The 14,650-nt window shown below is 42.8% G+C and overlaps 2 protein-coding genes and 2 long non-coding RNA genes across 9 annotated transcripts in view; all 4 read right to left on the reverse strand.

Annotated features, from left to right (window-relative positions):
* LOC144100779 (uncharacterized) overlaps positions 1-124 on the reverse strand; it is a 320,982-nt gene extending 320,858 nt beyond the window's left edge. For all 6 annotated transcript variants that reach the window (XM_077633622.1, XM_077633626.1, XM_077633623.1 and 3 more), the window contains exon 1: positions 76-124. The gene's annotated coding sequence lies outside the window, so the exon portion shown is untranslated. The remainder of the gene's footprint in view (positions 1-75) is intronic.
* Positions 125-2,385: 2,261 nt separating this feature from the next.
* On the reverse strand, positions 2,386-4,198 carry LOC144100739 (uncharacterized). The gene is made up of 4 exons (XR_013307827.1): positions 4,105-4,198; positions 2,878-2,973; positions 2,615-2,710; positions 2,386-2,464 (listed from the first exon to the last, which is right to left on the reverse strand). It is a non-coding gene; the product is annotated as an uncharacterized LOC144100739 (long non-coding RNA).
* A 149-nt stretch (positions 4,199-4,347) lies between these two features.
* On the reverse strand, positions 4,348-8,759 carry LOC144101611 (uncharacterized). Its single transcript, XM_077634754.1, has 9 exons — positions 8,624-8,759; positions 8,378-8,473; positions 8,109-8,204; positions 6,884-6,979; positions 6,621-6,716; positions 6,375-6,470; positions 6,106-6,201; positions 4,883-4,978; positions 4,348-4,469 (listed from the first exon to the last, which is right to left on the reverse strand). Exons 1-9 carry the CDS (start codon positions 8,757-8,759, stop codon positions 4,348-4,350), a joined length of 930 nt encoding a protein of 309 aa, XP_077490880.1.
* Positions 8,760-8,892: 133 nt separating this feature from the next.
* LOC144100433 (uncharacterized) lies at positions 8,893-10,473 on the reverse strand. Its single transcript, XR_013307652.1, has 3 exons — positions 10,381-10,473; positions 10,112-10,207; positions 8,893-8,982 (listed from the first exon to the last, which is right to left on the reverse strand). It is a non-coding gene; the product is annotated as an uncharacterized LOC144100433 (long non-coding RNA).
* Positions 10,474-14,650: the final 4,177 nt, after the last annotated feature.

A 14,650-nucleotide genomic window follows, 5' to 3' on the forward strand; every position in this document is an offset into this window, starting at 1 on the left:
GTCGATAGGCTACTTTGTGCAGATTGTATATGCGAGCGAGAGTTGAGAACTTAAAAACGCACAATAATAATTCACCTATGCATTGGCTTGCACCCGCAGAAAGCACACACTCCTTTCCTTTTATCTTGCATTTTTTGGTTTCTTGAGGTGCACACTCTTCTGGCTCATTTTCTGTGAAACAAAAATAGACATTCTCCTTCAGTCACAACACGAAAGACAGAAAGATACGCCTGCCATTCCGCCCATCGTAATAAATATAACACAGCGTCTAGACAGTTACACAATTAGGATACTTAGCCCTAATCGACGCCCAACTTTTATTCATCTTTGCAGGATTGGGTTCCACAATCGAGGCGGCATTTCTTTTCTTGGTTCGCTCAATTCTCAACGCCTTCGAAGACTCACGGTTATTAGAAAGCGGTTTAAACTCATCGTAAGGTATTAGTTAGACGCAACACACTAGCACCTACCTCCTGCGACAACACAGGGCCAACTCCCTGATATACCGCGCCACGTAGCTTCCTATTATAGTGTAAGTGTTCTTAAATATCCCTAAACCTAGGAGGGCATCATTATATATACAAGTGTGCACATATATTACCCTGACAAAGGAGCCATTCTCAGCCCAGTATTAGATTGATAGCATCTAGAGTATCACAGTTTTAGGTACTTTGTATGCACACAATATTTTTGTTCATTGGGTGATGTATGTGCACTTCGTATGTGGCAGATAGCAGCATTTCTTTCAAACAGTTACATATAGTCAAGAGTTCGACGGAAATCCGTCTGGTCAGGCATGGTGATGCAATGAAGTGAAGTAGCAGTCACTGACCATCGTCGAAAAAAAAAGAAGGAAGAAAAAAGAAAGACGTTTCGAATCCCGTACGGGTTTCTTGTTCACAGTGAGCAGGACAAGAGCGGTGGCGAATTTGTATCCGGAGAATGTGACGTAAAGATCGGGCGTAGATGCCTGGCATGGGGCCAGCGTTCTTGTTTAATGTTGCTTGTGATGTTTGGATGAATAGCGATTCCAGCAGAAGGCGCGTCGTCAGGTTTCTTTCCTTAGATAAGATGGAGGCATTGCCCCAGTCAATCTGGTGGCCAGTGTCGTGTGCATGACCCGCCAGCGCATTTGTGGCATGCTTTTTGTTTTTCACATCACGTTGGTGGTCCTTTATGCGTCTTGAGAACTTCCCTGTCTCACCAATGTAGGCATGATTGCAGTTCAGGCATGGTATTTTGTAGACGACTCCTGGAAACTGCTCATTTGGTAGTCGGTCTTTCACATTCATTAGCTGATTCCGCAGCTTGCTGACAGGCATGTGGGCCACGCGTAGGTCGTATTTTGAGAACACACGAGACAACGCTTCGCTGATACCAGGCATGTATAGAATGCCTGCTCGTGTTCGATACGTCCTACAATCAGTGGAAGCTGGATCTGCAGCTCGTTCTTGTATCTTTGATATGAAGCGGCTCGGATAACCGTTGGCTGACAGTTCTTCGTGCACTCTTTTTTTTTTTCAGTGACTGCTACTTCACTTCATTGAAACAGTTACATAGTGAGCACACGATATACACTTCTACTAGCAACATTATAACTGGAAAATAGACGATTTGAATTTTAAGCGCGAGATATTTTGCTTCAATGAAAAACTGCACTTCCTCCTTTACGGCGTACCTATTCATGCTATTAAGTGCGGAAGACGTCGCAACGTATCCTGAAGAAGTACCAAACTTATGAGATTTTAACTGATAAACAAGCCGCCGAGGTCTACGGCACCACTTATACCATTGTTGCTACATAAAAGCGGTAATTGAATTATCACTGCCTTTAACGCAATGAAAATCCTTTTGCAGGCACAGAATTCAAAAGCACAAATCGCCGCTGTAGACTGCCTTTCGCACATATTGGACAAATTCTTGCTTTCTCTCTCCCTATTCTCCTGTCGGTCACCCTTCTCTGCAGGGATATCTCAGAGACGAATGTTTCACAAAATTTTATGCTCACTCCTGCAGGTGTATAGGTAATTAAAACACTGTTCAGGTAGCTAGAACCTGCAATACAACCTGTTAACAGAACAAACATGATATCCAATCACCTGAACAGTTCTCCCCTCCAGAAAATCGAAGGCATTCCTTTCCTTGTTCCGCACAACTCTGTGCTCCTTGAGAACTGCAAGCTGTGGGCTTCTCCGCTATTGGAAACAATAAAAAAAGAGAGCGTCAAGTCGCCACAGTCGTTGATGATAACCCTTCCGCAAGAGTGTAAGTTCGCTTAATGCGGACATTTCAAGCCATTCATTCGTTCTGCATATATCGCGCAAGCAATGCTACTGATGCTGTTAAAACCTGGAAACCTTATCCTCACCTATGCACATTTCTTTACCAGCAGACAGCACGCATTCCTTGCCCAATTTCTGGCATTCTTTCGCCTTTTGTGCATCACAATTTTCTGGTCGGTGATCTGCGAAAAAATTGTATTCCTTATTCTGTGCTGTTTTTAGGCATAAAAACTGCAGGAATATTTTCCTTCACACCTTTCAACATTGCATATTAGCAGAATTTCGGTGTTCAAGAACAGATGCTGAACAAGCTGTCCGCATTCGTCGCTCACCTGTGCAGGATTTCTTCCCAGCCAAATCGTGGCATGCCTTTCCCTTTTTTACACACTCCTGCGCACTTTTGGAATCGCACGGTTTCGGTGTGTAGTCTGTCAGGATATTAAGAAATGAAACAAGTATAGGAGGCATATTAATAGTGGCGCTGGCACAAAAGCGCACATTATGCTTGCCCTGTTTTTGAGTCGATAGGCTACTTTGTGCAGATTGTATATGCGAGCTGGGGTTGGGAAGATAAAAACGCACAACAATAATTCACCTATGCATTGCCTTGCACCCGCAGAAAGCACACACTCCTTTCCTTTTATCTTGCATTCTTTGGTTTCTTGAGGTGCACACTCTTCTGGCTCATTTTCTGTGAAAAAAAAAATAGACCTTCTCCTTCAGTCACAACACGAAAGACAGAAAGATAAGCCTTCCATTCCGCCCATCGTAATAAATATAACACAGCGTCTAGACAGTTACACAATTAGGATACTTAGCCCTTATCGGCGCCTAACCTTTATTCACCTTTGCAGGATTGGGTTCCAGAATCGAGGCGGCATTTCTTTTCCTGGTTCGCTCAATTCTCAACGCCTTCGAAGACTCGCTGTTATTAGAAAGCGGTTTGAAGGCATCGTAAGGTATTAAAGTTAGACGCAACACACTAGAACCTACCTCCTGCGACAACACAGGGCCAACTCCCTGATATACCGCGCCACGTAGCTTCCTATTATAGTGTAAGTGTTCTTAAATATCCCTAAACCTAGGAGGGTATGATTATATGTGCAAGTGTACACAAAGATTACCCTGGCAAAGGAGCCATTCTCAGCCCAGTATTAGATTGATAGCATCTAGAGTATCACAGTTTTAGGTACTTTGTATGCACACAATATTTTTTGTTCATTGGGTGATGTATGTGCACTTCGTATGTGGCAGATAGCAGCATTTCTTTCAAACAGTTACATAGTTAGCACACGAGATACACTTCTACTAGCAACATTATAACTGGAAAATAGACGATTTGAATTTTAAGCGCGAGATATTTTGCTTCAATGAGAACTGCACTTCCGCCTGTACGGCGTACCAATTTATGCTATTAAGTGCGGAAGACGTCGCAACGTATCCTGAAGAAGTACCAAACTTATGAGATTTTACCGATAAACAAGCCGCCGAGCTCTACGGCACCACTTATACCATTGTTGCTACATAAAAGCGGTAATTGAATTATCACTGCCTTTAACGCAATGAAACTCCTTTTGCAGGCACAGAATTCACAAGCACAAATCGCCGCTGTAGCCTGCCTTTCGCACATATTGGACAAATTCTTGCTTTCTCTCTCCCTATTCTCCTGTCGGTCACCCTTCTCTGCAGGGATATCTCAGAGACGAATGTTTCACAAAATTTTATGCTCACTCCTGCAGGTATATAGGTGATTAAAACACTGTTCAGGTAGCTAGAACTTGCAACACAACCTGTTAACAGAACAAACATGATATCCAATCACCTGAACAGTTCTCCCCTTCAGAGAATCGAAGGCATTCCTTTCCTTGTTCCGCACAACTCTGTGCTCCTTGAGAACTGCAAGCTGTGGGCTTCTCCGCTATTGGAAACAATAAAAAAAGAGAGGGTCTAGTCGCCACAGTCGTTGATGATAACCCTTCCGCAAGAGTTTAAATTCACTTAATGCGGACATTTCAAGCCATTCATTCGTTCTGCATGTATCGCGCAAGCAATGCTACTGATGCTGTTAAAACCTGGAAACCTTATCCTCACCTATGCACACTTCTTTACCAGCAGACAGCACGCATTCTTTGCCCAATTTCTGGCATTCTGTCGCCTTTTGTGCATCACAATTTTCTGGTCGGTGATCTGCGAAAAAATTGTATTCCTTATTCTGTGCTGTTTTTAGGCATAAAAACTACAGTAATATTTTCCTTCACACGTTTCAACCTTGCATACTAGCAGAATTTCGGTGTTCAAGAACAGATGCTGAACAAGCTGTCCGCATTCGTCGCTCACCTGTGCAGGATTTCTTCCCAGCCAAATCGTGGCATGCCCTTCCTTTTTTTACACACTCTTGCGCACTTTTGGAATCGCACGGTTTCGGTGTGTAGTCTGTCAAGATATTAAGAAATGAAAGATGTATAGGAGGCATATTAATAGTGGCGCTGGCACAAAAGAGGACATTATGCTTGCCCTGTTTTTGAGTCGATAGGCTGCTTTGTGCAGATTGTATATGCGAGCGAGAGTTGAGAAGGTAAAAACGCACAATAATAATTCACCTATGCATTGGCTTGCTCCCGCAGAAAGCACACACTCCTTTCCTTTTATCTTGCATTCTTTGGTTTCTTGAGGTGCACACTCTTCTGGCTCATTTTCTGTGAAACAACATATACATTCTCCTTCAGTCACAACACTAAAGACAGAAAGATACGCCTGCCATTCCGCACATCGTAATAAATATAACACAGCGTCTAGACAGTTACACAATTAGGATACTTAGCCCTAATCGACGCCCAACTTTTATTCATCTTTGCAGGATTGGGTTCCACAATCGAGGCGGCATTTCTTTTCCTGGTTCGCTCAATTCTCAACGCCTTCGAAGACTCGCGGTTATTAGAAAGCGGTTTAAACTCATCGTAAGGTATTAGTTTGACGCAACACACTAGCACCTACCTCCTGCGACAACACAGGGCCATGTCCCTGATATACCGCGCCACATAGCTTCCTATTATAGTGTAAGTGTTCTTAAATATCCCTAAACCTAGGAGGGCATGATTATATGTGCAAGTGTACACAAAGATTACCCTGGCAAAGGAGCCATTCTCAGCCCAGTATTAGATTGATAGCATCTAGAGTATCACAGTTTTAGGTACTTTGTATGCACACAATATTTTTTGTTCATTGGGTGATGTATGTGCACTTCGGATGTGGCAGATAGCAGCATTTTGTTCAAACAGTTACATAGTTAGCACACGAGATACACTTCTACTAGCAACATTATAACTGGAAAATAGACGATTTGAATTTTAAGCGCGAGATATTTTGCTTCAATGAGAACTGCACTTCCGCCTGTACGGCGTACCTATTTATGCTATTAAGTGCGGAAGACGTCGCAACGTATCCTGAAGAAGTACCAAACTTATGAGATTTTACCGATAAACAAGCCGCCGAGCTCTACGGCACCACTTATACCATTGTTGCTACATAAGAGCGGTAATTGAATTATCACTGCCTTTAACGCAATGAAACTTCTTTTGCAGGCACAGAATTCATAAGCACAAATCGCCGCTGTAGCCTGCCTTTCGCACATATTGGACAAATTCTTGCTTTCTCTCTCCCTATTCTCTTGTCGGTTTCCCTTCTCTGCAGGGATATCTCAGAGACGAATGTTTCACAAAATTTTATGCTCACTCCTGCAGGTGTACAGGTGATTAAAACACTGTTCAGGTAGCTAGAACTTGCAACACAACCTGTTAACAGAACAAACATGATATCCAATCACCTGAACAGTTCTCCCCTTCAGAGAATCGAAGGCATTCCTTTCCTTGTTCCGCACAACTCTGTGCTCCTTGAGAACTGCAAGCTGTGGGCTTCTCCGCTATTGGAAACAATAAAAAAAGAGAGGGTCTAGTCGCCACAGTCGTTGATGATAACCCTTCCGCAAGAGTTTAAATTCACTTAATGCGGACATTTCAAGCCATTCATTCGTTCTGCATGTATCGCGCAAGCAATGCTACTGATGCTGTTAAAACCTGGAAACCTTATCCTCACCTATGCACACTTCTTTACCAGCAGACAGCACGCATTCCTTGCCCAATTTCTGGCATTCTGTCGCCTTTTGTGCATCACAATTTTCTGGTCGGTGATCTGCGAAAAAATTGTATTCCTTATTCTGTGCTGTTTTTAGGCATAAAAACTGCAGGAATATTCTCCTTCACACCTTTCAACCTTGCATACTAGCAGAATTTCGGTGTTCAAGAACAGATGCTGAACAAGCTGTCCGTATTCGTCGCTCACCTGTGCAGGATTTCTTCCCAGCCAAATCGTGGCATGCCCTTCCTTTTTTTACACACTCCTGCGCACTTTTGGAATCGCACGGTTTCGGTGTGTAGTCTGTCAAGATATTAAGAAATGAAACAAGTATAGAAGGCATATTAATAGTGGCGCTGGCACAAAAGAGGACATTATGCTTGCCCTGTTTTTGAGTCGATAGTCTACTTTGTGCAGATTGTATATGCGAGCGAGAGTTGGGAAGATAAAAACGCACAACAATAATTCACCTATGCATTGGCTTGCACCCGCAGAAAGCACACACTCTTTTCCTTTTATCTTGCATTCTTTGGTTTCTTGAGGTGCACACTCTTCTGGCTCATTTTCTGTGAAAAAAAATAGACCTTCTCCTTCAGTCCCAACACGAAAGACAGAAAGATACGCCTTCCATTCCGCACATCGTAATAAATATAACACAGCGTCTAGATAGTTACACAATTAGGATACTTAGCCTTAATCGGCGCCTAACCTTTATTCACCTTTGCAGGATTGGGTTCCAGAATCGAGGCGGCATTTCTTTTCCTGGTTCGCTCAATTCTCAACGCCTTCGAAGACTCGCTGTTATTAGAAAGCGGTTTGAAGGCATCGTAAGGTATTAAAGTTAGACGCAACACACTAGAACCTACCTCCTGCGACAACACAGGGCCAACTCCCTGATATACCGCGCCACGTAGCTTCCTGTTATAGTGTAAGTGTTCTTAAATATCCCTAAACCTAGGAGGGCATGATTATATGTGCAAGTGTACACAAGGATTACCCTGGCAAAGGAGCCATTCTCAGCCCAGTATTAGATTGATAGCATCTAGAGTATCACAGTTTTAGGTACTTTGTATGCACACAATATTTTTTGTTCATTGGGTGATGTATGTGCACTTCGGATGTGGCAGATAGCAGCATTTCTTTCAAACAGTTACATAGTTAGCACACGAGATACACTTCTACTAGCAACATTATAACTGGAAAATAGACGATTTGAATTTTAAGCGCGAGATATTTTGCTTCAATGAGAACTGCACTTCCGCCTGTACGGCGTACCTATTTATGCTATTAAGTGCGGAAGACGTCGCAACGTATCCTGAAGAAGTACCAAACTTATGAGATTTTACCGATAAACAAGCCGCCGAGCTCTACGGCACCACTTATACCATAGTTGCTACATAAAAGCGGTAATTGAATTATCACTGCCTTTAACGCAATGAAACTCCTTTTGCAGGCACAGAATTCATAAGCACAAATCGCCGCTGTAGCCTGCCTTTCGCACATATTGGACAAATTCTTGCTTTCTCTCTCCCTATTCTCCTGTCGGTCACCCTTCTCTGCAGGGATATCTCAGAGACGAATGTTTCACAAAATTTTATGCTCACTCCTGCAGGTGTATAGGTGATTAAAACACTGTTCAGGTAGCTAGAACTTGCAACACAACCTGTTAACAGAACAAACATAATATCCAATCACCTGAACAGTTCTCCCCTTCAGAGAATCGAAGGCATTCCTTTCCTTGTTCCGCACAACTCTGTGCTCCTTGAGAACTGCAAGCTGTGGGCTTCTCCGCTATTGGAAACAATAAAAAAAGAGAGCGTCTAGTCGCCACAGTCGTTGATGATAACCCTTCCGCAAGAGTGTAAATTCACTTAATGCGGACATTTCAAGCCATTCATTCGTTCTGCATGTATCGCGCAAGCAATGCTACTGAAGCTGTTAAAACCTGGAAACATTATCCTCACCTATGCACACTTCTTTACCAGCAGACAGCACGCATTCCTTGCCCAATTTCTGGCATTCTTTCGCCTTTTGTGCATCACAATTTTCTGGTCGGTGATCTGCGAAAAAATTGTATTCCTTATTCTGTGCTGTTTTTAGGTATAAAAACTGCAGGAATATTTTCCTTCACACCTTTCAACCTTGCATACTAGCAGAATTTCGGTGTTCAAGAACAGATTCTGAACAACCTGTCCGCATTCGTCGCTCACCTGTGCAGGATTTCTTCCCAGCCAAATCGTGGCATGCCCTTCCTTTCTTTACACACTCCTGCGCACTTTTGGAATCGCACGGTTTCGGTGTGTAGTCTGTCAAGATATTAAGAAATGAAACAAGTATAGAAGGCATATTAATAGTGGCGCTGGCACAAAAGAGGACATTATGCTTGCCCTGTTGTTGAGTCGATAGGCTACTTTGTGCAGATTGTATATGCGAGCGAGAGTTGGGAAGATAAAATCGCACAACAATAATTCACCTATGCATTGGCTTGCACCCGCAGAAAGCACACACTCTTTTCCTTTTATCTTGCATTCTTTGGTTTCTTGAGGTGCACACTCTTCTGGCTCATTTTCTGTGAAAAAAAATAGACCTTCTCCTTCAGTCACAACAAGAAAGACAGAAAGATACGCCTTCCATTCCGCACATCGTAATAAATATAACACAGCGTCTAGACAGTTACACAATTAGGATACTTAGCCCTAATCGGCGCCTAACCTTTATTCACCTTTGCAGGATTGGGTTCCAGAATCGAGGCGGCATTTCTTTTCCTGGTTCGCTCAATTCTCAACGCCTTCGAAGACTCGCTGTTATTAGAAAGCGGTTTGAAGGCATCGTAAGGTATTAAAGTTAGACGCAACACACTAGAACCTACCTCCTGCGACAACACAGGGCCAACTCCCTGATATACCGCGCCACGTAGCTTCCTATTATAGTGTAAGTGTTCTTAAATATCCCTAAACCTAGGAGGGCATGATTATATGTGCAAGTGTACACAAAGATTACCCTGGCAAAGGAGCCATTCTCAGCCCAGTATTAGATTGATAGCATCTAGAGTATCACAGTTTTAGGTACTTTGTATGCACACAATATTTTTTGTTCATTGGGTGATGTATGTGCACTTCGTATGTGGCATATAGCAGCATTTCTTTCAAACAGTTACATAGTTAGCACACGAGATACACTTCTACTAGCAACATTATAACTGGAAAATAGACGATTTGAATTTTAAGCGCGAGATATTTTGCTTCAATGAGAACTGCACTTCGGCCTGTACGGCGTACCTATTTATGCTATTAAGTGCGGAAGACGTCGCAACGTATCCTGAAGAATTACCAAACTTATGAGATTTTACCGATAAACAAGCCGCCAAGCTCTACGGCACCACTTATACCATTGTTGCTACATAAAAGCGGTAATTGAATTATCACTGCCTTTAACGCAATGAAACTCCTTTTGCAGGCACAGAATTCACAAGCACAAATCGCCGCTGTAGCCTGCCTTTCGCACATATTGGACAAATTCTTGCTTTCTCTCTCCCTATTCTCTTGTCGGTCTCCCTTCTCTGCAGGGATATCTCAGAGACGAATGTTTCACAAAATTTTATGCTCACTCCTGCAGGTATATTGGTGATTAAAACACTGTTCAGGTAGCTAGAACTTGCAACACAACCTGTTAACAGAACAAACATGATATCCAATCACCTGAACAGTTCTCCCCTTCAGAGAATCGAAGGCATTCCTTTCCTTGTTCCGCACAACTCTGTGCTCCTTGAGAACTGCAAGCTGTGGGCTTCTCCGCTATTGGAAACAATAAAAAAAGAGAGCGTCTAGTCGCCACAGCCGTTGATGATAATCCTTCCGCAAGAGTGTAAATTCACTTAATGCGGACATTTCAAGCCATTCATTCGTTCTGCATGTATCGCGCAAGCAATGCTACTGATGCTGTTAAAACCTGGAAACCTTATCCTCACCTATGCACACTTCTTTACCAGCAGACAGCACGCATTCCTTGCCCAATTTCTGGCATTCTGTCGCCTTTTGTGCATCACAATTTTCTGGTCGGTGATCTGCGAAAAAATTGTATTCCTTATTCTGTGCTGTTTTTAGGCATAAAAACTACAGGAATATTTTCCTTCACACGTTTCAACCTTGCATACTAGCAGAATTTCGGTGTTCAAGAACAGATGCTGAACAAGCTGTCCGCATTCGTCGCTCACCTGTGCAGGATTTCTTCCCAGCCAAATCGTGGCATGCCCTTCCCTTTTTTACACACTCCTGCGCACTTTTGGAATCGCACGGTTTCGGTGTGTAGTCTGTCAAGATATTAAGAAATGAAACAAGTATAGAAGGCATAATTATAGTGGCGCTGGCACAAAAGAGGACAGTATGCTTGCCCTGTTTTTGAGTCGATAGGCTACTTTGTGCAGATTGTATATGCGAGCGAGAGTTGAGAAGTTAAAAGCGCACAATAATAATTCACCTATGCATTGGCTTGCTCCCGCAGAAAGCACACACTCCTTTCCTTTTATCTTGCATTCTTTGGTTTCTTGAGGTGCACACTCTTCTGGCTCATTTTCTGTGAAACAACATATACATTCTCCTTCAGTCACAACACTAAAGACAGAAAGATACGCCTGCCATTAAGCACATCGTAATAAATATAACACAGCGTCTAGACAGTTACACAATTAGGATACTTAGCCCTAATCGACGCCCAACTTTTATTCATCTTTGCAGGATTGGGTTCCACAATCGAGGCGGCATTTCTTTTCCTGGTTCGCTCAATTCTCAACGCCTTCGAAGACTCGCGGTTATTAGAAAGCGGTTTAAACTCATCGTAAGGTATTAGTTTGACGCAACACACTAGCACCTACCTCCTGCGACAACACAGGGCCATGTCCCTGATATACCGCGCCACATAGCTTCCTATTATAGAGTAAGTGTTCTTAAATATCCCTAAACCTAGGAGGGCATGATTATATGTGCAAGTGTTCACATAGATTACCCTGGCAAAGGAGCCATTCTCAGCCCAGTATTTGATTGATAGCATCTAGAGTATCACAGTTTTAGGTACTTTGTATGCACACAATATTGTTTGTTCATTGGGTGATGAATGTGCACTTCGGATGTGGCAGATAGCAGCATTTCTTTCAAACAGTTACATAGTTAGCACACGAGATACACTTCTACTAGCAACATTATAACTGGAAAATAGACGATTTGAATTTTAAGCGCGAGATATTTTGCTTCAATGAGAACTGCACTTCCTCCTTTACGGCGTACCTATTCATGCTATTAAGTGCGGAAGACGTCGCAACGTATCCTGAAGAAGTACCAAACTTATGAGATTTTAACTGGTAAACAAGCCGCCGAGCTCCACGGCACCACTTATACCATTGTTGCTACATAAAAGCGGTAATTGAATTATCACTGCCTTTAACGCAATGAAACTCCTTTTGCAGGCACAGAATTCACAAGCACAAATCGCCGCTGTAGCCTGCCTTTCGCACATATTGGACAAATTCTTGCTTTCTCTCTCCCTATTCTCTTGTCGGTCTCCCTTCTCTGCAGGGATATCTCAGAGACGAATGTTTCACAAAATTTTATGCTCACTCCTGCAGGTATATTGGTGATTAAAACACTGTTCAGGTAGCTAGAACTTGCAACACAACCTGTTAACAGAACAAACATGATATCCAATCACCTGAACAGTTCTCCCCTTCAGAGAATCGAAGGCATTCCTTTCCTTGTTCCGCACAACTCTGTGCTCCTTGAGAACTGCAAGCTGTGGGCTTCTCCGCTATTGGAAACAATAAAAAAAGAGAGCGTCTAGTCGCCACAGCCGTTGATGATAATCCTTCCGCAAGAGTGTAAATTCACTTAATGCGGACATTTCAAGCCATTCATTCGTTCTGCATGTATCGCGCAAGCAATGCTACTGATGCTGTTAAAACCTGGAAACCTTATCCTCACCTATGCACACTTCTTTACCAGCAGACAGCACGCATTCCTTGCCCAATTTCTGGCATTCTTTCGCCTTTTGTGCATCACAATTTTCTGGTCGGTGATCTGCGAAAAAATTGTATTCCTTATTCTGTGCTGTTTTTAGGCATAAAAACTGCAGGAATATTTTCCTTCACACCTTTCAACCTTGCATACTAGCAGAATTTCGGTGTTCAAGAACAGATTCTGAACAACCTGTCCGCATTCGTCGCTCACCTGTGCAGGATTTCTTCCCAGCCAAATCGTGGCATGCCCTTCCCTTTTTTACACACTCCTGCGCACTTTTGGAATCGCACGGTTTCGGTGTGTAGTCTGTCAAGATATTAAGAAATGAAACAAGTATAGAAGGCATAATTATAGTGGCGCTGGCACAAAAGAGGACAGTATGCTTGCCCTGTTTTTGAGTCGATAGGCTACTTTGTGCAGATTGTATATGCGAGCGAGATTTGGGAAGATAAAAACGCACAACAATAATTCACCTATGCATTGGCTTGCACCCGCAGAAAGCACACACTCCTTTCCTTTTATCTTGCATTCTTTGGTTTCTTGAGGTGCACACTCTTCTGGCTCATTTTCTGTGAAACAAAAATAGACCTTCTCCTTCAGTCCCAACACGAAAGACAGAAAGATACGCCTTCCATTCCGCACATCGTAATAAATATAACACAGCGTCTAGATAGTTACACAATTAGGATACTTAGCCCTAATCGACGCTTAACTTTGATTCATCTTTGCATGATTGGGTTCCACAATCGAGGCGGCATTTCTTTTCCTGGTTCGCTCAATTCTCAACGCCTTCGAAGACTCGCTGTTATTAGAAAGCGGTTTGAAGGCATCGTAAGGTATTAAAGTTAGACGCAACACACTAGAACCTACCTCCTGCGACAACACAGGGCCAACTCCCTGATATACCGCGCCACGTAGCTTCCTATTATAGTGTAAGTGTTCTTAAATATCCCTAATCCTAGGAGGGCATGATTATATGTGCAAGTGTACACAAAGATTACCCTGGCAAAGGAGCCATTCTCAGCCCAGTATTAGATTGATAGCATCTAGAGTATCACAGTTTTAGGTACTTTGTATGCACACAATATTTTTTGTTCATTGGGTGATGTATGTGCACTTCGTATGTGGCATATAGCAGCATTTCTTTCAAACAGTTACATAGTTAGCACACGAGATACACTTCTACTAGCAACATTATAACTGGAAAATAGACGATTTGAATTTTAAGCGCGAGATATTTTGCTTCAATGAGAACTGCACTTCGGCCTGTACGGCGTACCTATTTATGCTATTAAGTGCGGAAGACGTCGCAACGTATCCGGAAGAATTACCAAACTTATGAGATTTTACCGATAATCAAGCCGCCAAGCTCTACGGCACCACTTATACCATTGTTGCTACATAAAAGCGGTAATTGAATTATCACTGCCTTTAACGCAATGAAACTCCTTTTGCAGGCACAGAGTTCACAAGCACAAATCGCCGCTGTAGCCTGCCTTTCGCACATATTGGACAAATTCTTGCTTTCTCTCTCCCTATTCTCTTGTCGGTCTCCCTTCTCTGCAGGGATATCTCAGAGACGAATGTTTCACAAAATTTTATGCTCACTCCTGCAGGTATATTGGTGATTAAAACACTGTTCAGGTAGCTAGAACTTGCAACACAACCTGTTAACAGAACAAACATGATATCCAATCACCTGAACAGTTCTCCCCTTCAGAGAATCGAAGGCATTCCTTTCCTTGTTCCGCACAACTCTGTGCTCCTTGAGAACTGCAAGCTGTGGGCTTCTCCGCTATTGGAAACAATAAAAAAAGAGAGCGTCTAGTCGCCACAGTCGTTGATGATAACCCTTCCGCAAGAGTGTAAATTCACTTAATGCGGACATTTCAAGCCATTCATTCGTTCTGCATGTATCGCGCAAGCAATGCTACTGAAGCTGTTAAAACCTGGAAACATTATCCTCACCTATGCACACTTCTTTACCAGCAGACAGCACGCATTCCTTGCCCAATTTCTGGCATTCTTTCGCCTTTTGTGCATCACAATTTTCTGGTCGGTGATCTGCGAAAAAATTGTATTCCTTATTCTGTGCTGTTTTTAGGCATAAAAACTACAGGAATATTTTCCTTCACACGTTTCAACCTTGCATACTAGCAGAATTTCGGTGTTCAAGAACAGATGCTGAACAAGCTGTCCGCATTCGTCGCTCACCTGTGCAGGATTTCTTCC

Source organism: Amblyomma americanum, chromosome 8 (genome assembly GCF_052857255.1).
Source record: "Amblyomma americanum isolate KBUSLIRL-KWMA chromosome 8, ASM5285725v1, whole genome shotgun sequence".
Classification (NCBI taxonomy): domain Eukaryota; kingdom Metazoa; phylum Arthropoda; class Arachnida; order Ixodida; family Ixodidae; genus Amblyomma; species Amblyomma americanum.

Bases quoted from the DNA above. Each gene is read 5' to 3' on its own strand.
- LOC144101611 (XM_077634754.1), bottom strand. From the start codon at position 8,759: ATGCCTTCTATACTTGTTTCATTTCTTAATATCTTGACAGACTACACA. The intron at 8,474-8,623 runs GTGAGCGACGAA...ATTTTTTCGCAG, and splicing joins TGGGAAGAAATCCTGCACAG to ATCACCGACCAGAAAATTGT. The intron at 6,471-6,620 runs GTGAGCGACGAA...ATTTTTTCGCAG, and splicing joins TGGGAAGAAATCCTGCACAG to ATCACCGACCAGAAAATTGT.